A 27,004-nucleotide genomic window follows, 5' to 3' on the forward strand; every position below is an offset into this window, starting at 1 on the left:
GTCCTAGGCACCTACCATTCTGTGTAAAAAAAAATTAAAACGTATGTAAGAAACGGTGACTTGCCATCTAGGCACAGTCAGAGCTCATCAACTTCATCCTTCCTGCATTGGTGCTGCTTCATGTAGCCATGCTCAGCTCGTCAATATCATCAACTTTGCTTCTAACTTCCACCCTGCCCTTAAGTTCACTTGGCCCATTTCTGACACCTCTTTCCTCTTTTTCAATCTGTCTCCTTCCTTGGAAGTAAGCTGTCTACTGACATCTTTTGTAAACTTACCAGTTCCCACGGCTACCTTAACTATACCTCTCCCACCCAGTCTCCTGTAAAAATGCTATCCCATTTTCTCAGTTACATTGTTTCCGCCGCATCTATGCCATAAGATATAGAAGCAGAATTAGGCCATTTGGCCCATCGAGTCTGCTCTGCCATTTCAGCATTTTTCCTCTCTGCCCCAGTCTCCTGCTTTCTCCCCGGCAGGAGAGAATCCCTTCATGCCCTGACCATTCAAGTATCTATCAACCTCTGCCTTAAATATGCACAATGACTTAGCCTCCACAGATTCCTGTGGTAATGAATTTCACAGATTCACTGTCCTCTGGATAAAGAAATTCCTCCTTATCTCCATTCTAAAAGGACGCCCCTTTATTCTGAGGCTGTGTCCTCTGGTCCTAGACTCTCCCACCATAGGAAACGCCCTCTCCACAACCACTCTGTCAAGACCTTTCAACATCCAATAGGTTTCAAATTGGTCACTGCTTATTCTTCTGATTTCTAGTGAATATAGACCCAGAGCCATCAAACGCTCTTCATTCAATCTGGGAATCATTTTTGTGAAGCTCCTTTGAACCCTCTCCGGTTTCAGCACATTCTTTCTAAGATAAAGGGCCCAAACCTGCTCACGATACTTGAAGTGAGGCCCCAGCTAGTCTTTCTAGGTGAGGCAACACTTCACACGAGAACCTGTTGGGGTCATCTATTGTATCCGGTGCTCCCGATGCGGCCTCCTCTACATTGTTGAGACCTGACGTAAATTGGGGGAAAGCTTTGTTGAGCACCTCTGCTCCATCTGCCAAAAGCAGAATTTTCCAGTGGCCAACAAGTTTAATTCCTATCTCTGTTCCCCATTACTGTTCCAACATGTCAGTCCATGGCCTCTTGTTTTGCCGTAATGAGGTCACTCTCAGGGTAGAGGAACATCACCACATATTTGGACATATTCCAACCTGAACATTGATATTCCTTCTGGTAATTTTGTTTCTTCCTCCTATTCCCCACTCTGGCCTCTTAACACTTCTCCTCACCTGCCTATCACTTCCCCCTGGTGCTCATCTTATTCCCTTTCTCCCATGGTCCACTCTCCTCTCCTATCAGATTCCTTCTCCAGCCGTTTACCTTTCCCACCCACCTGGTTTCACCTATCACCTTTTACCTATCCTCCTTCCCCTCCCCCCATCTTTTCATGCTGGTGTCTTCCCCCTTCCTTTTCAGACCTGAAAGAGGGTCTCAGTCCAATATATTGATTGTTTATTCACTTCTGTAAATGCTGCCTGACTCGCTGAGTTCCTCCAGCTTTTACGTGTATTGTCTTGCCGTCCAGCTATTTTGTATCAGTAACTAGACTGAGACTCATTGAATGGAGGGATCATCATACCCAGTGATTTGAGGGGCCACTGGAGGTGGCTGAAGCTCTCGTCTTGGCCTGTTGCACAGCACAGACCAGCTACAACACAGGCTCACAGAATAAAGAGAAACTTAGCAACTAAATTTATTTGTAACCAGGTGACCACTGAATATCAGTTTTTTTTTACTGTTAAAGTGCACTTATGCATTCACCTTGGTAATGCTAAAATAGCTGCCTGTGCCTTTAAGAGAAAATTGTGATGTCATTTTGCGTGGGTGGAGTAGAGCACAGAGTTGCCATGTTCCAGAAAGGACTACGTTCAAATACTTTTCCCAGGTTTGATTTTCGCGAGTAAATTGATCAGCGCTGGATTGCATGATTGCGAAGTTCCTTAATCGGCCTAATAGTGTGAGTGAGGAGAACTCATTTCAAGGTCTAGCCTATGTGTGTTTGGAAGTTAAGCACGTGTGCCAAAATAATTGCCACTACCATATTGGTTTATATAGTTTGTTATAGTTATTTTCATATGCATACACAAGGGTGTGGTCCGAAGTTAAACTGAGATTGTAACAGCGGGAACACACACAAAAATTGCTGTCAGTTAGTCCTCACGAAGGGTCTCAGCCCGAAACATCAACTGTATCTCTTCCTATAGATGCTGCCTGGCCTGCTGCGTTCACCAGCAATTTTTATGTGTGTTGCTTGAAATCCCAGCATCTGCAGATTTCCTCGTGTTTGTAACAGCAGGAACTGTTTTATTAAATTTATTTTGTCGTTTTTATTTTAATACTCTCTTTCTGCAATAGCTGGCTGGTGGCATAGTGGCATCAGCGCTGGACTTCGGAGCGAAGGCTCCTGAGTTCGAATCCAGCCAGCTCCCTTGCACACTTTCCATCCATGCTGGATTGAGCGTTGAGCTAGCCTCATAAAAATAAGAAAGCCTGCTAAAAAAACACCGTCATGACGGCGTCCCGATGACTCCACTCGGAGTGAAGGGCTTTCCTCTTCTTCTCTTCTCTTTCTGCAAATAAAACATCTAAAACAGATAAAAGAATTTAAGACCCCAAAAAGTGTTTGTTGTCCTGTGTGTGTATTTTCCCCAGGCTTCAAAATATTCAAAACCTTTTTTTTTCATTTTTACAGGATGGAGGGCAACAGCCATCTGCAGGTAAGTAGTGTCAGCCCATGGGTGAGACAATTTCAATGCAAATTTAAACACCTAACTTCAAAACATTCAGCCCGGGTGATCCGCTGTTACTGTTACAAGGTGGAAAATGCAGCAGTCAAACACCACAGAACAAGCTGTGGCAGAAGTGAACAGTTAATCTATTTTGGTAATGTTGTGAGATAAGAAGTGGGAAGCGACGTTCAGCCCTCATGTGGACAATGAGCTGTGATCGTCCATATCAGCCGAACACACAGCATCTGCAGTGAGGCAACACGCCCTAACCATCCATCACGTTTCTGACAGAGCTGCACACGGTGCTGCCGCTCTCAATATGTTCACCATCCTCTGCCCGTTCCTGAACGATCTTTCTCCACTGCCCCCCCCCAGTCTCTGTAACGCAACCCTCCCCCTCCCACCTCAATGTCTGCAACACCACCCCTCCCTCTCCTCAGCCTCTGCAACACCTCCCCTCCAACTCCTCAACTTCTGCCCCTCCCACACCTCGGCATTTTTTCTTCGCTTCCCCTCCCACATCTTGACATTCTTTCTCCACAGAACCCTCTCTTCCTTGGCACTTTCTCTCTGCCAACTAAACACCCTTGAACTCTCCTCTGCCAGCCCTCCCCTTTTTCCCTCTGGGTCTGGACAATGGGCTTGTATCTTGGGAGCAGAGTTCACAGCCTTTGATATGGGTGTGGATTTAGCCCCAGCTGATACAATTTCTTTCATTAGCGGCTTGCTAATGACTTAAAACCTTGGTAGGAATGGAAGCTGCTGATACGAGTGTTTGCTCAAAGCGCAAGTTAAAGTCAATAAAACAAGGTTCAGAATGTTAACATCTATGAGTAAAAATTCATTATGCATACTATATTTAGTGGCCACTGTGTAATGTTTCTGAGTCTGTGATGCAGATTGTAGCTACTTATTCAATTGCTATTATACCAACACTCTCACCTCTTTTGCTAGGGTTTGGGAATGTGATGGAAACGGATCTCTTGTGCTTTTTTTTTTCCCTTCAGGTCCTAGAATGCTTGCAATCCGTTCCTACCAAGGCAGCCCCCCTCCACCCATTGGAAAACCGGTCCTCAGTTTTCAGACTGGGGAAGTCATTGAGCTACTCAAGGGAGATCCAGAGTCAACGTGGTGGGAGGTGAGACCCGATTGAGGAAGAACTGAACCATGCAGGATAGAGCAAAGCGCACACCAAAATGCCTGTGCCGAGGCTAGCAAGCAGTCTCTGTTTTAACCCAGAGCATAATACAACGTGCAGAAAGCTGGATGAGTTGTATTGTGCTGCGGAACAGGGAGTTATTGGACTAAAGAAGACAGGTCACCATGTTGTGGGGCTGCAGGGAGATGAAGAGAAGGTGGTCGAGGTGTAGAAATCTGAACTAGAGTTCCACGGAGTGGAGGTGTGTTAAAGGGCTGCAGTAGGACCAGTGTATTCCTTGATCAAAAATAGTGACATCAGACAACTGCAGTTTGGAAAGTAGGTCTCGCCAAACCCAAAAGCTGTCTAGCCTTGCTCAGTGGAGTAAAACCTCAGCTAGACCCTGACGTGTCCATTTAATGTTGGGGTTGTGCTGAGGTGGAGAATCGGCAGAATATCTACAGGTGGGTGGGTGCTCACCAGTCAGTGTGGATGTTCTGCTTCCATGCTGCCTGATTCCCAATTGCACAGGATTCCAGGTCCAGCTTCAGTGGAGAGGACCACTCACCCCTTTCTTGTCCCTCCTACCCCCTTCTCCATCCCCTCCCACCCCTCTTTCCTCACAGGCTGGATGCAAGTACAGTCCAAATACTGTCCCCCGCCCCACCGTGCAAGAGCTTGGAGCTCCACATTCTCTGCCTGCTCAGTCACTGTCAGGCAAGACTGACCAATTAGTGATTCATTGAAACTCGCCTGTTCTCTGACCCTAGCTGGCTCAGTTCAAGAGTCAGAGGCTGAAGGTCACTGGTATTTTGTCCCACCCAGAGTGTCCTGAAACAGAGTTAAGTTGCCTATCAAATGCCCTTGTCTACACTAGGGTTAAGACTGAGCTAATAATCAAGGAAGGGAGGAAACCAATTCTAGAGGATTGTACTATCCACCTGTTTTGCATCAATAACTAAACTGAAATTCCTTCAGGACTTCTCATCATAGTCTTCCCAGCAGTGAATGCCAACAGGAAACACTGCCACCTTTATTTATGAATTGACAGTCTCCTCCTTCAAGGTCCCATCTCAGTCTTCACAATCTTGTTTCCTGAAATGAAACAAAAGAGCTGGAAGTACTGAGTAAGTCAGTGGTGGAGATCCTGACTGGTTTCAGGTCAATGATAGTCGTGATGGAAGGTAGTGTTAAACCGAAATGTTTTCCATTTCCTTTTCACGCACAACAGTCTCCGTAGTTTACAGAGAACTGAGCGAGAAGCAAAAGGCATTCAATGAATGGCAGTTCTGTGGGCAAAAACAATGAGAGGGGCCAGAGGGGAATGGCCAGAGTGGTTCAAGCTGACTGGAAGGCGACAGTAACTCACATAACCGTGCATTACTGTAGCGGTGTGCAGAAGAGCTTCTCTGAATGCACAACACGTCAAACCTTGAAGTGGATGGGCTACAGCAGCAGAAGGTCACACTGGGTTCCACTCCTGTATCTAATAATGTGGCCACTGTGTATTCTCGCCCTTCAGTTTGCAGACCGTTTTATTGAGTCACTCGTGTCACATATTTGCAACCACTTTATTTACTACAGCTGCCGTACTCATTTCACATTGTGTTGATTGTCTAGGCTTCACTTCTATCTTAACCTATATACGCAGAGTCAAGTTGATTTAATTGTCTAGTTCATTCAGGGTGCATCAGGCTTGAGGATCTAAATGCCCTTTGTTCCTGTACCCAGGAGCATGGGGGAGGAGTAGATGGGCAAGGTGCCAGGGTTCAAGAGGAAGGGGTTAATATGTCGGGTTGGATTGGGACGAGGGGGTGGGGGCTGTGTCAGTTCTCTTGAGGGTGGGCATGCTTAAGGGCAATGCTCTGGTACTGAAGATGGGGAAGGATTGGATGATTAATGTGCCAGGTTAGGGTGGGGCTGGAATGGGCACTGTGTGCCATGTTAGGAAAGGGTGGTGTGCTGGGATGAATGGGTGACATTTGGTTTATATAATGGTGCTTGTCTAGCTGTCTCTGCTGTATTGTCCTTTTCACTGTGAATCACCAATATTAAAGACCTACAATATAACATTCTGTGTCTGTTCTAGGGGAGGGTATTACAGACCAAACGATCTGGTTATTTTCCAAGCTCATCTGTGAAGCCTTGTCCAGTTGACTGCCGAGTAAGTATTAAAAAAAGAAGCATCGGATACATGAAACGTGTCTTGTCTTCTGGATGGTGTGGGACAGACTCAATGGGCCAAAGGGCCTGTTTCTGTGCTGTACTTTTCTATGACTGGGTCAGTCATGCTCTCAAACTTTGAGCATCTCCCCTTCCCAGTCTTTCATCCATGTTGAACAGCTGGATGCAATGGATGCAAACTTGTCACATGAATGGTTGATAGAAAACTTCAAAGGAAGGAAATAAGGAATAGTGTCAGCAAGGGGTAATAGATACCGAATATGCACACTATTTGCTCGTGGGTGGATTGTGACATAGGCAATTAATTATAGAAAGCAGCAAGATTTAAAGTATTGTAAAGAAGATGTCTTGATTGACTGGTTCAGATAAAGTAGGAAAACTTGGATGAAATTGAGATACTCTGATTCGGTGGTCAGAATCACACTGGAAAAGTTGACACTGCTAAGTTGCTGCTACTTTGTGAGGTTAATTAATATTGCTGAGAGGATTGTTACAGCTCTGCGGAGCTGAGATCTCACTGGAAAGATTAACCCTCTCTGTGGGATTTTGTACCGCATTGGATCACTAACCTCTTTCATGACTTGCAATTGCTCTCTGGTGTTAGGAACAGAAAGCTTGACCCAATATTGTGCAAGTGCACCAAAGTCAATGACTTCTTGTGCTGTAAATGTGATGAGGTTTTTGTAGTAGGTTCCCAAACTCAGCCACTGTGCAGTTGTGAAAAGTTTTCTCATTTAATCAAATGTCAGATAGAATTGGTGCGGGGAGGGGGTGCACAATAGCATAGTGGTTAGCGCACCACCTGAGACTGGCGTTCAAATCCGCCACTGGAGTTTGTGGGTTCACTTTGTGCCTATATGGGTTTCCTCCAGGTGCTCTAGTTTCCTCCACATTCCAAAGAGTTGTTAGGTTAATCGCTCACATGGGTGTAACTGAGCAACATAGGCTCATTCAGTGAAGGGTCTGGAACTGTGCTGTATTTCTAAGTAAACTAATAAAGAAAAACAATTGATGCCTATTTTGCCTTTCAGCATGTTATTAAAGCACCTTCAAAAGACCTTGACTACAGCACATACCCTTGGTAAGTCACTGATAGTGCACTGACCCATTAAACACACCCATGTCAAATATGGTGTGGGTTAGAACTGAGTTAATACTGGATACAGAGTAAAGTTCTCTCAGCACTGCACCATTGAACAATTCCAGAAGTGTTATAGCATGAGTGAGATACCAGCTTCACTCTAAATAGTCCTTCTGACTCTCTTGGGTTAATCCAGGCTGACAGAGAATTGTGCCAATGTACATTTGAGGAACTCTTTAATGAGTTACAGTCTTCAGACTTTCTTCTTTTTCTCTAGGTTTGCAGGTAACCTTGAGCGAGGTCAGGCCGATAACCTCCTAAAATCACATGTTAGTGGCACATATCTTATTCGTGAGCGGACAGCTGCGGAGGCCGAGAGGTTTGCAATTAGTATCAGGTTGGTAATGAACATACTTTTTTTTGTTTGCAAGGGCTTGACATGTGAAGGATATGCACCTAAGATTAACTGGTCTAATCTCAGCTGGTGTCAATGTGGTGTATGTTGATTTGCAGATTTCTTTTCCTTGTTGTGGTCTGTTGCTTGTTGTGATACCGGACAATTACTGCTTCTCTCCTTAGGTTTAATGACGAGGTGAAACACATTAAAGTTGTAGAGAAGGACAATTGGATCCACATCACTGAGGCCAAGAAGTTTGAAAGTCTCCTGGTATGTTCCCTGTCCCCCTTCACTCCTGTATTACTCAGACCTTAATGTATTACCGAACAGTACCAGGCTGTCTTAAACAGTGAGACCCAGTCTTCTCACATAAACTTCACTGGAATGAACACAGCTGAGCTTCACATTATATAGGGTTCCTGCTACTGCCATTACTTAAGAGTTTTGAATCTTTATTTTCCACATTCAGTTCCATACAGGACTAGACGGTACCTCAAGAGGGACTGATATATGAGTCTTAATGAACATTTTTTCTATTATTGGGAAAGGGTTCCAAGGTGCTAATGTAGCTCCAATGGTTCTCAGGTGAAGTTTGGGGTCTTATTGTATAGATTAGGGCAGCGGTCCCCAACCACCGAGCCGCGGACCGGTACCGGGCCACAAAGCATGTGCTACTGGGCCGTGAGGAAATGATATGAGTCAGCTGCACCTTTCCTCATTCCGTCACGCTCTCTTGAACTTGAACATAGGGTTGCCAACTGTCCCGTATTTGCCAGGACATCCCGTATATTGGTTTGTCCCGTATTTTCTCTGCTAAGGTAGAGCGTTCCTATGAAACCTTTCGTGCCGAAATGGCGTAAAGCGAAGAAGCCATTAATTTATATGGGAAAAATTTTTGAGCGTTCCCAGACCCAAAAAATAACCTAACAAATCATACCAAATAACACAGAAAATCGAAAATAAATAACACTAACATATAGTAAAAGCAGGAATGATATGATAGATACACAGCCTATATAAAGTAGAAATAATGTATGTACAGTATTGTCAGGAAGATGAAGGCAAAACCGATTTGTGGGGAGAAAAAAATCACACAGATGCCCGCGCAAGGCTTCATGGTCATGGTAGTCTTTCCTGGGGTAAAGTGTTCTGGGATTTGACTGCTACTTTTGTCCCTGATTTGGGAGTGAGAAAGTTGGCAACCCTAACTGTAAAGTCATGTTGAGGTGAGTTTAACCCTACTTGAACACCCCCCCCACCCGGGTCGGCCGGTCCGCAAGAATATTGTCAATATTAAACCAGTCCATGGTGCAAAAAAGGTTGGGGACCCCTGGATTTAGGGGATGGTTCTGGAATTAAACTGGGAGAGGAGATATTCCAAATTAATAAAATAAATTTGGATCTCTCTTCTCTAAGTGGTAATTGATTGGTACATTTGTTTTTGAGTAAGGTAAGATATTAAGGGATATGGAGAAAACATATACAGTCACTGATCAATGTGATTCCATTGTAACAGGCCAGAGATGCCAAAGAGCCCATCTCTGTTCTTATCTTCATGTAATTCTTCATTAGTTGGCTTTCGATCTGCAACACAGTGGTTTTCTGATTCTCACTGTGTTCTGTTACCCTGTCATGATTTAGGGATGGTGCTAAGCAAACCATGTAGACTGGGGTAAAGAGCACCTGGGGACACGAGAAAGGAATTGGGCACTGGGAGAGATAGTGTTACTGTAAGCTGTCCTTGAAGAGTCAGGTTATTGAATAGTAAAGTGTGCAAATTATCTAATTGCAGGAGCTGGTAGAATATTACCAGACACACTCACTGAAAGAGAGCTTCAAGCAGCTGGATACGGCATTACGCTTTCCATACAAACAACGGGATAAGACCGTTCAGCGTTCAAACTCACGGACACATGGTAACTAGATGATTGGTGGGAAATGAATTAATCTGTCAGTCAGTTCTCTAAAATTATAAATTACCTATGAGTTTCACTAAATGATGGGAGGGAGTGAATTACATGAGGTATTATGTAAATATAAGAGGGGATAGATATGTAATTGGTTAGGGTAATAAGTGTCACATAATACAAGTATTAGATATCAACAGGGCAGGTGAGGGACAGGGACAGCAGTGAGTCAGTGATTTTGAATATTAGATTGCGTACTAATTAAGTGAAAATCTACAGTGCCTTGAAAAAGTATTTAGCCCCCACAACTATTTTCACATTTTACGGTCTCATTTTCTAAATTTAAAATATATTTAAAGTAGGATTTTTGAGTTAATCAACAGAACATTGTGCATCATGTCAAATCAAAAGAAAAAATTCCCATCACCAATTTACTAAAAATTAAAAGCCAAATTTGTGAGGCTGAAAAAGTGTTCATCCCCTTTGTAATTATTACACTAACTGCAATATATTACCTTATAGACACACCCAATTTGTTGATGTAGAAAATTGGAGGTTCAATTGTTTTCAATAAATTCATAAGAATAAATACCTTCTCTCTCTGTAAGGTCCAACAGTATGGTAGATTTTCAACAGATCAAACCAAAATGAAGACAAAAGAGCATTCTAGGCAAGTCAGGGAAATGGTAATAGAGAAGCACAAATGTGGGGACAGGTACAAGACTATCTCAAAGGCACTGAATAGACCTCGGAGCTCAGTACAGTCCATCGTGGAAAAAGTGGAAAAAATGGAAAAAAATATGAAACCATAGCCAAACTGCCTCTTAAACTTAGTTGCCAGAGAAGAATGATACTTGTAAGAGAGGGTACTGAGACTCCAACAGTCACTCTGAGTGAGCTGCAGAAGTCAGTGGCTACAACCGGAGATGAATTTCATGGCTCCACAATCTCTAAGGCCTCGCACAAAAAAGGTATTTATGGAAGAGGAAGAAGCCCTGGCTAAGAATAAGCATATCCTTGTCCGTAACAACTTTGCAAAGATAATGTAAAGATGTGGAAGAAGGACTTGCGATCAGATAAGACAAAGTGGAACGTTTTGGCCTCAACACCATGTGGTTTGTATGGTATAAGTCTAATACTGCTCATCAGCCAGGTAACACCATCCCAACTGTAAAGTATGGTGAGGGAGCATCATGCTATGGGGATGCCTTTCAGCAGCAGGGACTGAAAATCTGGTCAGGACTGATGAGAAGATGAATGCTGCTAAATACAGAGAGACCCTGGATAAAAACCTGCTAGCCTCTGCCAGAAAAGTTAAACTGGGGAGGAATTTTGTCTTTCAGCAGGACAACAACCCAAAGCACACTGTCAGAGCAACCATGGAGTGGCTTCAAATGAAGAAAGTCGAGGTCCTCAAGTGGCCCAGTCAGAGTCCTGACCTTAACCTGATTGAACATCTCTGGCGAGACCTCAATATTGCTGTCCACTGCCGCTCCCCAACTAGCCTGGCACAGCTTGAGCAATTCTGCAGGGAGGAATGTGCAAATCTGCTCCATCACATTGTACAAAGTGAATAGAGACTTGTCCAAAAAGATTACCAGCTGTAATAGCTGCGAGAGGTGGTTCAACTAAGAACTAAGCAAAGGGGGATGAATACTTCTGAACTGCTAACGTATCAGTTTTTGTTTTGTTTAGTTTTTCATGTTTTACAATTTTTCCTGGTCTCTACTGTGAAAAAGGAGCATGTGATTCACAAATAAAAACTCTCAGTGGAAGTGATCAAAATCCCTGGTTGTAATGCTCATTTATGTGAACAAAGGGTTGAGGGCTGAGTACTTCTACACGGCACTGTATTTCAGTAGAGTGTTGTAATAGTTTTACCCATTTTATGCTACACTCTTGGCATGGGCCAGATGGGCTGAAGGGCCTGCCTGTGCTGGAATGCTCTATGACTCTGTTGTTAGCTGGAGTCAGTCCAGGAACCCTAAAGAAGATAATTTTCTGTCAGAACTAACAGAAGCCTGGTCTTCTCTTTTGCATGATGAGCTTGTTTCCCTCTGTGTTTCTTCAAAGAGCCTTTGTCTTTCTTCATGGTGAGGCAGTGAATTTGCTGAAGTTCAGCAGCAAGTATTGCAGCCAATTTAATCAAATCCAGGTGCTACTTTAGAGAAGTTTAATTTCTAAAAATTGTTTTTTTAAAAATTTTTGTTCAGGAAGCTGTAATAAATGATTCTTCTGTTTCTTGTTCATGTACTGACTGATCCTCTCTTTCTAACCTTCTACAGCCTCTTCCTCCTCCTCTTCCCACAACTTTGCTTTCCTTAGTCCTCAGGGCTTCAGTGTTGGTTCTCAGAATTCTACTCCTTTCTGGTCAGGTACAGCTCCCTTTACTAACATCTCTGACTCACTGCCAAAACCCATGAGACAAGAACACGTGTCTGCGTTAACGTATCACTATCACTGGCAAAGCCAGAAACCTTGAGCCAATGTCAGATCAGAGAGGAAAGCTCCCTCTGCACTAACCAAAACTTACTCCTCAGGTTTGACAGCAAATTAGTTCCATGTGTGAGATCAGTTCTCAAGCAATGTCAATATTGCCTGAGCAATAAAGAGACATATCCATTGTTAAGTACTTATACATAATCTTAAATTATCCAGAAGTACTATATGTAGTCGCTCTTACAGTAACAAGGAGAGTGCAATTCAGTGAACAGCATGCTTCTCAAAAAGCGCTTTAATTAGCGACTGTGATGTGCTGTCAGTCTGTTCCTTGGTGAACCTTGGCTGAACTCAACAACAGTAGTTGCCAGGAACAATAAATTCTCGCATGAGAAAATAAGTTCTTGCTCCTTTTCACAGAGGTTGTGTGGGACTACAACCAGAGGCCATGGGTTAAGGGTGAAAGGTGAAATGTTTAAGGGGAACATGAGGGGAAACTTCTTCATTCAGAGGGTCCTGAGAGTGTGGAACGAGCTGCCAGTGTAAATGATGCGTGCGAGCTTGATTTCAACATTTAAGAGAAGTTTGGATAGGTGCATGGATGGTAAGGGTATGGAGGGTTATGGTCCGGGTGTAGTTTAGCATGGATTAGATGGGCCAAAGGGCTGGCTTCTGTGCTGTATTTTTCTAAGGCTCTACGACAAATAGCTTGAAGATCCCAGTGACGAGGATTGCATTTTGGTTGCTTGCTAGTTTGCCTAGCTCCTTGATAACCCTTGCTGAAGCTTAGTTTGTGTCTCTGGGCAGTGTTCAGTCCTCGACCCATTGGTATGGCAATAGCACGATATAAGTTTGCAGCCCGTGACATGCGAGAGCTCTCGCTGCGAGAAGGAGACACAGTGAAGATCTACAGCAAGATTGGAGGTGACCAGGGATGGTGGAAAGGTGAAGCAAATGGCAAGGTAAATGTCAGTGAAACTGGACCCATTCCAGGGTATTAATGGGCCTTCATGTAATTCACCAAACCATATCCCATTCCCTCCTTACTCCTGATGTATTTTATATCTTTTCTTTATTAATGCTCCCCTGCTCACTTTCTAGACTTTAAAAAATTCTTCTCGTTCTAAACGTATTCAAGTGCTTTTTCCCTCCTGTTGTTAACTTGCCATCTCATAATCATTGAAAATAAGAGCAAATATCTATTTACTCATTTAGAAGCTTGTACAGCAATGAATGCTGTTCTCAGAAGCAACATCCAGTTTGAGCAAATAAAAAGTCCTTCTACATCTGAATTCCATAGTATTACTGTGTCTCCACCTGGGACTTGGCATGATTGACAGTAGTGAAAACTGAGAGGAATCTACTGACATAATGAAGGACTCCCTGAACACCATCAGAGATGGAGGACCTTCATTGCTCCCCTAAATGCCACCAGTGTAATGGGCAATGAAGAAGATGATTTCAGGCCAAGACCCTTCATCTGGACTGAAAGATAGAGAAGAGATAACTAGTATAAAAGTTTCCTTTCACCTTTTTTTTTAAACTGGGTTTCTTCTCTCTATCTTACAGTCCAATTGAAGGGCTCAGTCCAAAACATCAACTGTCCATTTTTCTCCACAAGTACTGCCCGACCCATTGATTTCCTCCATGCGTTTTGTTTGTTGAAATCAAATAAACACAGAGATTCAAGATCTTGGTCCAAACCTCCACAACTCAAGCCTTTCTTAATGCCACTTGTCCCAGTTAACACCCAGTGAAACAGCAGAAAACTTCCAAGCGGTTTGTGGACTGGACTCTGTAGTTCATGGTATGATCTATTTCTGGTTTCTGTTTGTTATTTTGGGCGATTTTGATCGGGGCGGCATGTGGACAACAAACGACACAGCTAGTTTGAACCAGAGACCTGTACTGAATATGACTGGACTCGTTCGATTTTGTGTTATTCTGTCTTTCTCTCATTTTTTTTTGCCATTTGCGTGATTTGTTTTTTTTTTGTCTGTTTGGGGTGGGGGGGGGTCACAGGGTTGATGTTTTTCTTTGAACTGGTTCCATGGTTTTTCTTGCTTCCTGCCTATCTGTGGGAGGAGGAATCTCAGGGTTGTGTACCTGCATGCGTATTTGATTATAGCTGTATCTTGAATCTTCATTGGCTTTATTTCATCCCATGATGAACAAACAAAGCTATCAAAGGTATGTCAGTTGCAGCATAAGATAAGTTGGGCATTATTGCTTTGCCTTGGCATTCTGTGCCTATAGATTCAAAACCAAGGACTGTGCTTACCTTATCCTCTTATCCCCATGTAAATCAATTTAAAGTCTCAGCCCTAAAGGCTTTTTTTCCCAATAACTATTACTTCACAGCATTGAACTGCCTCTTCTTCATAACCTGCACATTTTTACCAATTTGCATACATCCTCTGAAATTTTTCTTTCAACCAGTTTTGGGCCCATGATCTTAAATTCCACATTTGAAGTAATTTCTGCAAATTCTAAATAAGTGACACTCGTACAGACACTTGTTGGGTCTTGTATCTCACTTCGTTCCTAACCTTTACTCCGTCCACCTCTGTCCTGGTGAGCAGATTGTATTAATTTTGTGTGCCAGCAAAAGCCCTTGAACACTTAGCAGTGTTTTTTAATGGAGAAAGCACATTATGTTATTCTTGGGTTCTGAATCATCAATCTTTAGGAGTACTTGTATCTGACTTGATTAAATTCTTTCTTTGAGTGTTCAGTAAATTCCCATTTTTCTCACACATTTATGTTTCCTTGCAATCCGAAAGAAGGCTGTTCTGTCCACCGAGCTGACATCATCCTACACTCTCACTTCCTTCCATGTAACAAGCAAGAGAAAATCCGAGTAACACACACAAAATGCTGGAGGAGCTCAGCAGGTCAGGCAGCCCTTTGGAGACCTGACGTTTTGGGCCGAAACCCTTCAGCAGGACTGGACTGAACTTCTATGTAACCCTCTTCTTCTTATATATACCAACATCTCCTCAGCCATTCTTGCAACTTTCAAAAGACTTGCCAGATTATGATTACCTGCTATCATTGTAGGGTGAAACTAACAGTTCCTCCTTAAACGCACACACATTAATGCTGAGGGTATGCTCGTAAACACATTCTGATCTTGTCCTTGTATGATGGTCCCTAGAACCTTACTGCTAATAAAGAAACAAACTTTTTTGTTGAAGAGTAAAGAAATAATCAGGGCCCTACAGTCCTTTGACATTGATACATCTAGAGCCCGGGAAGTAATTGGCTTCTCCGTTTTGTACTTAGTTACACACATAAAATGCTGGAGGAGCTTAGCAGGGCCAGGCAGCCTCTGTGGAAAAGAGTAAACAGTCATCATTTCGGGCAGAGACCCTTTTTTTTTCGTGTTTGTATTTAGTGGTTGCATTTTTTGACTTGATTTTTCTTTCTCAATGACAGATTGGTTGGTTTCCCTCAACGTATGTTGATGAGGAAGGAATGCCATGATTGGTGGATGCAATATTGCCCATTCCAGAAGAACACGGCATGCACATCTGATGTCCAAACCCGGAGAGTGCTGATGGCAAAGTTTTTCATGACCCTTACTGCTTTTTCTGTTGATACCTTTCCTAACTTTCAGACTGATAGCCAATAGTATCCAATTGTTGTATATAAGTTCCTTTTACAGAAAAAGAACAGAAGTAATTTTCAGTAGTGTGTGCAGAGGCATGAGTGTACTTTGTGTGGAAATGTGTGTGTGTTTGTGTGCATTCCTGGGAGAAAGGGTTGCATGTGACATGAGAGTTTTTAGGATGTATGGGGTATTATTGATGTGTGCCTTTTATTGTGAGAATCCTTTTTAAAATCATTGTACTTATTTTACCAATGCCACAATGTATGTGAATATTTTAAGGGACATTTTTAGGCTGTTGCCAATGTATATATTTGGGTTCATTGTGGGTTGAATGCAATTCTAGTTAAAATTATCACTGAATTTGTTTAGGAATGAATTGAAAATGTAAATTGGTACAATTTTTTTTGCACTGTTAACCTAGATAATGCAGCTGGTTTGGAGAGAAACTGGGATAATCGGATTCCTGGTATGCTGCTTGTAGGAAAGAACCAGGGCATGGATTTCAGTGCAAGTCACTGGAGTTTGGGGCAGAGAAGATGACTGGACAGAGATTACAACTCAGACTGTAAATGTAAACTTAAAACAACAAATAAAAGCAATTGTTTCTTTTAATTTTCAATTTTCTTGTGATGTGTGTCATGCACGATCCAGCATTTAAAACCCGAACACTTGAGTTCTAATCAGAAGTGAGGTAAGTTGCAAAAGTCAGTTTATGATATACACAAGAAATTCTGCAGATGCTGGAAATCCAAAGCAACACACACAAAATGCTGGAGGAACTCAGCAGGTCAGGCAGCATATAAATAGTCGACGTTGCAGGACTGGAAAGGAAGGGGGAAGATGTCTGAATAAAAAGGTGAGGGGAGGGGAAGGAATATAGGTAGAAGGTGAAGCCAGAGTAGGTGGGGAAGGTCAAGGGCTGGAGAGGAAAGGGGACCCAGGAAGAAGAGATAGGCAGATGAGAAGAAGTGGAAGGTCAGAGTGGGGAATGGAGGAAGGGGTGGGGGGAGAAATTTGTTCACTGAAAGGAGAAATCAATATTTATGCCATCAGGTTGGCGGGTACCCAGACAGAATACAGGTTTTTGTTCCTTTACCCTGAGGATGGCCTCATCTTAGCACAAGAGGAGTCCACGGATCGACACGTTGGAGAGTCAGTTTGTGTTCATGGAGTCTTACAGCAATACAGCATGCATAGAGGCCCTTTGGCCCAACGAGTCAATGCCAGCCTGGTTGCCCACCCAGCTATCACAATTTCCTACGTTTGGCCCATAGTCCTCCAAGTTTCGCCCCTCTAGGAACCTATCCAACCACTTCTTCTGACAGCTTGTTCCATAATACTCAACACACTCTGTGTGAAAAATGTATTCCTGAAGTCTGTTTTACATCTTTCCCTTTTCACCCTAAATCTATGTTCCCTAGTTTTGGACTTTCCACCTTGAGGAACAGACTGTTATCATCCACCTTATCAATGCCTCTCATAATTTTTCACATTTATATAAGGCCAGCTATCAGTTCCCTACATTCCAAGGAATAAAGACTTGTCCTGGCCAACCTCTCCTTGTAAGCTGGGCCTTTCAGTCCTGGCAATATCTGCATAAATCTTCTCTGCATTTTTTCCAGTATAACCATATCTTTTCTATAATAGAGCAACCAAAACTGTATCAAGTGCAACATCATTAATGACTGCAACAGAATGCCTCACATCTTAGGGATGGTTCTAGAGACTGAAAAATTTCTAATGTCACTCCGATCTTAAGAAGGGAGGGAGGTTAGCAAAAGAAAGGAAATTATATGTTGGTTAGCCTGACTTCCATGTGGTTAGTAAGATTTTAGAGTCCAGTATTAAAGATGAGGTGTCAGGATATTTGGAAGTACGTGATAAAATAGGTCAAAGACAGGCTGAATAGATGGTCAGTAAACGTTGTTTATTTGGATTTTCAGAAGTCTTTTGAGGAGGGGCTGCACATGAGGCTGCTAAGTAATACAGGAGCCCATGTGTATTTACAGGAAAGGAACTGGCATTCATAGAAGATTGGCTGACTGGCTAAAGGCAAAGAGTGGGAATACAGGGGACCTTTTCTGGTCGACTGCTGGTGACTGTTGTTGCTACTTAGGGGTCCTGCTGGATCTGCTACTTCTTACGTCATATGTTAATGATCTGGATGATGGATTGGTGGTTTTGTGGCCAAGTTCATGGAGGAGGAACAGGCAGTGTTGAAGCAGGGAGTCTGCAGAAGGACTTGAAGAGATTGTGTGAAAGAATAAAGATGTGGCAGATGAAATACAGTGTGCCGAAGTTTATAGACATGCACTTCGATACTTTGATAGAAGAAATAAAGGAATATATTCTAAGCAGAGTGAATTCAGAACCTGGAGATACAAAGCGACTTGGGAGTCCTAGTGCAGGATTTCCTAAAGGTTAACTTGCAGTCGATAGTAAGGAAGGCAAATGTAAATTACCCTTCATTTCAAAAGAACCGAATGAAAAAGCAAGGTTAATGGAGAGGCTTCCCAAGACATTGGTCAAACCATGTCTGGAGTATTGTGAGCAATTTTGGGCCCCATATCTAAAGAAGGAAGTGCTAGCATTGGAGGGTCAAGAGGAGATTTATGTCAATGATCCCAGGGAGGAAAGGAGAGTTTAATAGTTCTGGGCCTGTAGTCACCAAAATATAGGATTAGGGAAGATCTCATTGAAATCTGCAGAATATTGAAAGGCTTGGATACAGTGGATGTGGAGAGAATGTTTACATTCTAGGAGGGGACAGCCTTGGAATAAAAGGATGTCCCTATAGAACAGAGTAATTTTTTAGCCAGAGTGTGGTGAATCTGTGGAATGCACTGACATGGATTGCTATGCAAGGCCAAGTCATTGGGTATATTTAAAGCGAAGGTTAATAGATCTCTGACTAGAAAGCTCCTTTTCCATCACTGTCTTAAACCTAATAGAGTTATGGTCACTAGAGCTAAGTGCTCACTATTGTCATTTCAGATACTTGCCCTGCTTCAAGATGAAGTCCTTTTGAGAAGGGCCTGCTATATATTGACTCAGGAAGGTTTCTTGGACACATTGACCAAATTCTACCCTATTCAGACCATTAACACTCTGGGTGGCCCAATTATTATCAGGGAAATTAAAATCTCCTACTAACCCATCCCTATTACAACCCTCTCACACCTGAAAAATGTCTCTTTTGGGACACAGGTGTCAATCTTGTCCTACTCTCAGTCACGTTTCTGTTATGGCTATAACATCTCAGCACCCAAAGCCAACCCACACTCTGAGTTCATTTGCCTTACCTGTGTTAAGCCCCATACATGCAGTTTCACTGAGTATTCTTTCCCCTCTCAATACTATGCCTATGACCGTTCTGATTACTTAACTTGCTCTCTTTGGTTACTGCTTTATCCCATGACTTTCTCCTGCTCAGAGTCTCACCCCTTTGCCAATCTTGTTTAAACCCTCCCATGTAGCACTAATAGATTACATAAAACTAATAGATTTAAGCAACATGATTTTGCATGTACAAAGCCAATATGTAGATAAGCCTACAAGCGGAAATGAACCTGGTCAGGTGTCAGGTCTCTCAGTGGGAGAGCATTTTGGAGATAATGATCACAATTCTCTCTCATTTACCATAGCATTGGAGAGGGATAGGAACAGACAAGCTAGGGAAACATTTAATTGGAGTAAGGGGAAATATGAGGCTATCAGACAGGAACTTGGAAGCATAAATTGGGAACAGATGTTCTCAAGGAAATGTACGGCAGAAATGTGGCAAATGTTCGGGGGATATTTGCATGGTGTTCTGCACAGGTACATTCCAGTGAGACAGGGAAAGGATGGTAGGGTACAGGAACCGTGGTGTACAAAGGCAGTTAAAAATCTAGTCAAGTCAAGAAAAGTTTACGAAAGGTTCAAAAAACTAGTAATGTTAGAGATCTAGAAAATCATAAGGCTAGCAGGAAGGAGCTTAAGAATGAAATCAGGAGAGCCAGTAGGGGCCACGAAAAGGCCTTGGCAAGCAGGATTAAAGAAAACCCCAAAGCATTCTACAAGTATGTGAAGAACAAGTGGATAAGACGTTAGAGAATAGTGTGACAGTGGAAAATTGTGTACGGAACCGGAGGAGATAGCAAAGGTACTTAATGAATACTTTGCTTCAGTATTCACTACGGAAAAGAATCTTGGCGATTGTAGGGATGACTTATAGTGGACTGAAAAGCTTGAGCATATAGATATTAAGAAAGAGGATGTGCTGGAGCTTTTGGAAAGCATCAAGTTGGAAAAGTCACCAGTACTGGAGGAGACGTACCCCAGGCTACTATGGGAGGCGAGGGAGGAGATTGCTGAACCTCTGGCGATGATCTTTGCATCATCAAAGGAGACGGGAGAGGCTCTGATGGAATTGGAGGGTTGCAGATGTTGTTCCCTTATTCAAGAAAGGGAGTAGAGATAGCCCAGGAAATTATAGACCAGTGAGTCTTACTTCAGTGGTTGGTAAGTTGATGGAAAAGATCCTGAGAGGCAGGATTTAGGAACATTTGGAGAAGCATAATATGATTAGGAATAGTCAGCATGGCTTTGTCAAAGGCAGGTTGTGCCTTATGAGCCTGATTGAATTTTTTGAGGATGTGACTAAACACATTGATGAAGGTAGAGTAGTAGATGTAGTGTATATGGATTTCAGCAAAGCATTTGATAAGGTACCCCATGTACGGCTTATTGAGTAAGTAGGAGACATGGGATTCTAGGGGACCTTGCTTTGTGGATCCAGAACTGGCGTGCCCACAGAAGGCAAAGAGTGGTTGTAGATGGGTCATATTCTGCATGGAGTTTGGTGACCAGTGGTGTGCCTCAGGGATCTGTTCTGGGACCCCTACTCTCCTGATTTTTATAAATGACCTGAATGAAGAAGTGGAGGGATGGGTTAGTAAATTTGCTGATGACACAAAGATTGGGGGTGTTGTGGATAGTGTGGAGGGCTGTCAGAGGTTACAGCGGGACATCAATAGGATGCAAATCTGGGTTGAGAAGTGGCAGATGGAGTTCAACCCAGATAAGTGTGAGGTGGTTCATTTTGGTAGGTCAAATATGATGGCAGAATATAGTATTAATGGTAAGACTCTTGGCAGTGTGGGGGAGCAGAGGGATCTTGGGGTCCGAGTCCATAGGACACTCAAAGTTGCTGCGCAGGTTGACTCTGTTGTTAAGAAGGCATACGGTGTATTGGCCTTTATCAACTGTGGGATTGAGTTTAAGAGCCGAGAGGTAATGTTATAGCTATATTGGACCCTGGTCAGACCCCACTTGGAGTACTGTGCTCAGTTCTGGTCACCTCACTACAGGAAGGATGTGGAAACTATAGAAAGGGGGCAGAGGAGATTTACAAGGATGTTGCCTGAATTGGGGAGCATGCCTTATGAGAGTAGGTTGAGTGAACTCGGCCTTTTCTCCTTGGAGTGGCGGAGGATGAGAGGTGACCTGATAGAGGTGTATAAGATAACGAGAGGTATTGATCTCAAGCTTTAGTGAAAAAGTATATACTATATACAAATAAGTGAAAAAGTTCGAAGTTCGTATCAGATGACGAACCCTGAGACTCATTTTCTTGCAGGCATTTACAGAGAAAAAACAGGAGAATTTTATGAAAAATTATACCTAAACAGAGACTGACAACCAACCAATGTGCAAACAAAAATACTGAGAACATGAGTTGTAAAGAGTCCTTGAAATTGAGTCTGTAGGTTTTGAATCAGCTCGGAATAGTGACGAATTAAGTTATCTATGCTGGTTCTGGAGCCTGATGGTTGTCAGTAATTAATACTGGTGCCTAAACATGTCATATGGGATGTAAGGCTTCTGTACCTCCTGCCCAGTAGCAGTTGCAACAAAAAGCATAGCCTAGGTGGTGAGTTTCTTTGATGATGGGCGCTTTTTTTTCTCATCGCTCCCCTGTAAAGGTACTCAATGGTAGGGGAGGGCTTTGCTGATGTTGCACTGGGCTCTACCCATCAGTTTCTGTAACCTTCTCTGTCACCTGGGCATTGATGTTTCCATACCGGTTAGAACACTCTCTACTGTGCATCCACAGAAGAAAATACCGTGTGAAAGTGCATGGAGTTCATATTCAGATTTAGTTATCACATGGAGTGAAATGAATCGTCTGTGGTAACGACCAGCAGACCTACTCTGTGAGCAGCCTGCAAGTTTCGCCACACATTCCGGCGCCAACATAGCATACCCACAATGCTCCACAGCACAAGCAAAAACAATAAGCAGTTCTTATAAGCATTGGCAATTATTAAATTGAAAATATATTTTGCCATATTTGGATTCTTGGTTGATGGGAATAATTTGATTCAGTATAGGCCATCGAACTTTGAAGCTCCTCCCGTGGAGGGTCAGACACCCTGAGCCAATAGGCTGGTCCTGGACGTATTTCCATCTGGCATAGTTTGCATATTGTTGTTTGATTGTTTGTGGTTTTGTATTGCTATATTTATGCTCTATTCTTGGTTGGTGCAGCTGTAACGAAACCCAATTTCCCTCGGGATCAATAAAGTATGTCTATCTATCTATCTATAGATTTTATTATAATATTTTGGCCTATTATTATAAGCAATACTGGAAAAAACTGCATTTATTCCCCCCCCCCCCAAAAAAAAATACTAGCCCAGCCAGGAAAATCCAGAGTATTAAAACATTCGATGGGAGTGGCCTAACTTTGAGGTAGAAGAACAAAATTATTCAGATACTGAAAACGTGTCTCGGGAACAAGATTCAACAGATCAAGCAGCGATCGTGGGGAGATAAACAGGAACTAACAATTAATGTGGCGACTCGCGTTCGGATTGTGGTTGCAATAGCCAACATCCAGACAGGAAAGAGGTACTGGGGCTTCTGGAGCACCAACGGGACGGAGTAACTGAGGGGATCAGAGGCATGGGCAAGTGGCTGGAAGTCCCCCGAAAGCGCGGGTTTCGCTCCATTAACTTCCCAGACCCCGTTTCCAATTCCAGTCAAATCTCAATCCTGGGACGTGACAGCCGGCCGTTTAGAACAATTTTTAATTCGGCATTTAACACTACTCCATCCCGCTGGCTGGGGTTATCTCCCGTGCTTTGCGGTGGTGGTTCGTCTTGTCCGACGATGACAGGAAACCCGTGCGGGAGAGATTTTGAATCGGAAAAGCCATTCCGCTGGGGCAGTCCCACTCTCCCGACCTCAGGAGTCGCGGTCCAGCGGTTCGAACCAGCGATACAAACTGGGGTCTTCCTCGGAGGCAGTGGATGACCATGACGTCTTGTGTCTTGTATCTTGCCATGCCCTTCACTCTCCACAGAGCGTTGCGGAACCGCCTTCCTGGCGGCTGGATCTGCGGTGCGAGCCGACCTCGCATGCTAGTTCAGGCATGTCCCTATCTTACCGGGGTGTACCGCACCAAAGGTGAGTGAGCTGCCCTGGAATGGACACAAGCCCCTTTACCAGAGCTGCCACCCCTCCCTGGACACCCTACACACTCCTGTGTTTAGGTTCTTTCTTTTGAATGATTTTTTTTCAGTGCGCGGCTGTGCGTTCGACTTTGGCTTGGTTGCAGTGGCGTGCGTTTTTTTTTAGTTCGCGCGATTGGAAACTTGCTGATGTGGCGTTTAATAAATCGAAGACTGTTGGTGTTTGGCTTGTTGACCAATCCCAGCTTTGAGAAGTCAGGCCGGAGAATGGGTGTAACCCCTCGGGAAAGCTTTGCGTAAAGTGCGGGTTGAGTAACCTCTGGATTGGGCTGACCCTGGCGATTGACGTTGAAAAGGTCCAAAGGTCTCCACTGATCCTCAGCCAGCGCGACCCCCTCCCTCCCCCAGCTGCGGTCGGTCGCTGACGCGGACCCCGGGTACGGGGCGGGGTTAGGTCCCGGTGCTGGTTGGAAAGCAGGTGAGGAGAGGGTGGCCGGGAGAGAGGAGGGAAGCTTCGGCAGGAGGACCGGACAGCTGTGCCCTGCGGTCGCCGCAGTTCGTGTCGCCTCGTAGGGCCTGATGGCACTCGGTGTGGGAGAGAACGCGAGACTGCGAACGGGTTTCGGGGCTATAGACTAACTTTACTCCAGAATGCTGTTGCTTTCTTTCATTGTTTGCACGATTTGTGTGGTGTTTTCTCTCTCTCTCTCTCTCTCTTTCTCTCTCTCTCTCTCTCTCTGCACATTGGCTGTCGGTCTTCTTTTAAAGTTGAGTTCTTTTGGGTTTCACACACAAAATACTGGAGGAACTCAGCAGGACAGGCAGCATCGATGGAAAAACAGTACCGTCGACGTTTCGGGCCGAGACCCTTCAGCAGGACGGGAGAAAAAAATGCGGGTCGGACTAAAAGGGCGGGGGAAGGGGAGGGATAATTAACCTGCTGAAGGGTCTCGGCCCAAAACGTCTACTGTATGTACTCTTTTCCATAGGTGCAGCCTGGCCTGCTGAGTTCCTCAGGCATTTTGTGTGTGTTACTTGGATTTCCATAATCTGCAGATTTTCTCTTGTTTCTTTCGGGGTTCTTGCTCTGTGGCTGCCCGTGAGCAGACGAACCTCAAGGTTGAGACTGCTCGTCCCCACTGAGAATGGAAGCGGGGACCAGACCCTGCATACTTCACCCCCTCCCGCCCGGATACAGCCTTGCTAGTTCAGGGACCGCGCCATCACATACTCTCTGGTTCGTGATACAGACATTCTCTCCCACCTCAAATCACATGGTTTCTGAGACCGACACTGCCCTCGATCTTCTGACCCATTCCTGCAACTTACTGCCGTTCACCCCGTCCATCAATCACACTCCCAACTCCCTTTCCTCTCGCACAAACCTTTCTCCCTCTCCCCATCTCTGATCTCCCTCTCACCCACCTTACCCCCACCCATCGATCTCTCTCACCACCCCAACCCTCGATCTCCATAGCCCCCTGCGTATCTTCCTCTAGCCCTCTCAATCTTCCTACCCTGCCGATCTCCCTAACCCCTCCCAATTTCCCTCACCCCTCACCTCCCTCTAATTCCCGCAACCTCACTCATGTCCCTCACCATCCCACTCCTCATTCTCTCTAACAACCCCCTGCAGATCTCCCTTAAAACTCCTCGATCTCCCTAAACCCCCAACTCCCATTATCCTCGCCTTTTGATTTTCCTAACCCTCCTAGATCTCCCTCAACCCTGTTCCCCCCCCCCCCCTCCGCCCCGGATCTGCCTAGCCCACAACGTTCGCTTTATTTTTTACAGCTGGATGGGCCAACGATTGCTCTGAGCAGGAAATTTTCATATGGTCCGAAAACTGCACGGCACCTTAAATGTTTTGTTTTGTAATATGCATACAAATCGAATCGTTTACTTATCAATCATACACGGCTACAGCTGAACAAAACAACGTTCCTCTCTAGGGTCAAGGTGCAAGACACACGGGCACACTCAAAATAGCAAGCAGAGAGAACTCACAGTTACGCAAAAAAACACGCATAGATAGTCCAAGAGCCTACGCGACATGTCCAGCAAATTGATGGTGCAGATCCCGGCAACCCAGCCTGTCATTCCACCGATTGAACACTGGAGAACAGCATCGACGGGAAAGGCCAGCTCCCCCCCCCCCCCCACAATTAAGCACGAATGCCAGGCTACTGCACCTCCCCATTTTACATTATCAGTGTCCTGCGACCGCAAGGGAAATATCCAAGACAGTCTCCCACGGCTACACTGCACCCTGCTTTTGCGCACCAACTACGGTGCCTTTGAGTTGCGGGCAACGACACGATCTATACTCGGGTCAGCTCCATCGAACCTAGTCCAGCTCCTCTGGCACACAGGCCGGCTGCTTTGACACCCCAGCCGGCTACTCCGATCAACGAGCAGCGCACTGACACGGTAGGCTTGCTGTACCCAAAGTTTTCGGAGTCCAGAAGCGTCTTATCAAATAACTATTAAAAAATTACCAAATTATAAAAAAAACACCGTTGGTTGGCCCCCGAGGGGACGCTGTGTCCGTCCGCGCTGCCATCCTACTGGAAGGACAATGAATATTTAGAATGAAAATTGAAAGATCACACACTTTTTTTGTTTGTTAATTGGAGGGTGTAATTAAATATAATACAACAAAGGAAATCTTTCACGTTTAGTAAACTTTTTCTTGTCTGTTTTCATTCCTGCTGTTTGCAGACATCCCACCCTGCAAAAGCTAATTTCAGGGAGGTAGCACCACCACCGCCGCCCCGCCGCAACTCCATATCCGCCGCCCCCGGTCGACCTCCAAGGTTGTATGAATACAGGACATTTGATTATGAAAGAACACAACAATTTATTTGATCACATATTGAAACTATTTACATACACACATATATAAATATATATTCCTTGTTGAGTTTAAAAAGGTAAACACGAGGAATTCTGCAGATGCTGAAAATTTCAACACACATCAAAGTTGCTGGTGAACGCAGCAGGCCAGGCAGCATCTGTAGGAAGAGGTACAGTCGACGTTTCGGGCTCCCTCCCCCTCCCACTTTCAAATCTCTTACTAGCTCTTCCTTCAGTTAGTCCTGACGAAGGGTCTCGGCCCGAAACGTCGACTGTACCACTTCCGAGAGATGCTGCCTGGCCAGCTGCGTTTACCAGCAACTTTGATGTGTGTTCCTTGTTGAGTATTTTGTTGGTAGTCTCAATGCTAATAGCTAAATGCTAATGCAAATAGCTTTTCTATTTCTTTGCAAACTTTCCTTGTACTGTGATGTGACAATAGCTGCTGTCTTGGTTGATGAACAGGTTTTGGTTGATGAACAGGTTTTGGTTGATGAACAGGTTTTGGTTGATGAGTTTTTTTCTATTTCTGAATCAGGAAACATTTTCCTGAACAGCTTGCCTCTGTGCTTACACACCTGGGATGGTAGGTTGTGCTCAACAATGAAAGATGTAAAGTACACCTCAGCTCTAGTGATCTTCACTGTCAGACTTTGGTTTTCTGCTGAAAAGAACTGTGAAATATTTGAGCAGCCTTCCCTGAACTTAGCCTCCCTAATATGTTGTGGTCCCTAAAAGAAATAAAAGCATAAGGTGTATCCTTATTATATTGTCTCATGTAATACTTAGCCAGCTAGTTTAAATAATGTTCACTATGCCAATGAATGAATGACACCTGTTAAACTCACCTCAGCCACAGTGGGTTACAGTCATTTAACCCACCATGGGCAATAGAAAAGTCACTGTTGCAAACAGTGCAGCAAGCAAAACTGTCATTATTTTTGACCCCTATTAGGCAGGGGTAAACTTCGTTCAGGCAATTGACCAGCTGTTCATGACTGACTCGGTCAAAAGCTTTTTAGTAATCCAGGAAGCACATGTAAATGTCTTTTTTTTTCTAGACTAGACCTCATTCCACAATCAGTCACAAATTGAAAATCCCTTCACGGGTACCATTACCCGGTATAAA

General features: G+C 44.0%; 2 protein-coding genes across 10 annotated transcripts in view; both read left to right on the forward strand.

The window, feature by feature from the left end:
- vav2 (vav 2 guanine nucleotide exchange factor) overlaps positions 1 to 16,152 on the forward strand; it is a 210,530-nt gene extending 194,378 nt beyond the window's left edge. For 3 of the 5 annotated variants that reach the window (XM_063073773.1, XM_063073775.1, XM_063073776.1), the window contains 10 exons: positions 2,767 to 2,791; positions 3,811 to 3,941; positions 6,031 to 6,105; positions 7,157 to 7,206; positions 7,484 to 7,603; positions 7,786 to 7,873; positions 9,396 to 9,519; positions 11,796 to 11,885; positions 12,757 to 12,911; positions 15,388 to 16,152. In XM_063073773.1, the coding sequence (XP_062929843.1) occupies positions 2,767 to 2,791; positions 3,811 to 3,941; positions 6,031 to 6,105; positions 7,157 to 7,206; positions 7,484 to 7,603; positions 7,786 to 7,873; positions 9,396 to 9,519; positions 11,796 to 11,885; positions 12,757 to 12,911; positions 15,388 to 15,435 (906 nt within the window). In that variant the 3' untranslated portion in view covers positions 15,436 to 16,152. The remainder of the gene's footprint in view (positions 1 to 2,766; positions 2,792 to 3,810; positions 3,942 to 6,030; positions 6,106 to 7,156; positions 7,207 to 7,483; positions 7,604 to 7,785; positions 7,874 to 9,395; positions 9,520 to 11,795; positions 11,886 to 12,756; positions 12,912 to 15,387) is intronic. The other 2 variants (XM_063073777.1, XM_063073778.1) reach the window with 1 other exon arrangement.
- Positions 16,153 to 22,301: 6,149 nt separating this feature from the next.
- The window catches only part of sardh (sarcosine dehydrogenase), a 60,870-nt gene continuing 56,167 nt past the window's right edge, over positions 22,302 to 27,004 (forward strand). The window contains exon 1 of one of the 5 annotated variants that reach the window (XM_063073780.1): positions 22,302 to 22,456. The gene's annotated coding sequence lies outside the window, so the exon portion shown is untranslated. The other 4 variants (XM_063073781.1, XM_063073779.1, XM_063073782.1 and 1 more) reach the window with 4 other exon arrangements.

Source organism: Mobula hypostoma, chromosome 21, assembly GCF_963921235.1.
Source record: "Mobula hypostoma chromosome 21, sMobHyp1.1, whole genome shotgun sequence".
NCBI lineage: Eukaryota > Metazoa > Chordata > Chondrichthyes > Myliobatiformes > Myliobatidae > Mobula > Mobula hypostoma.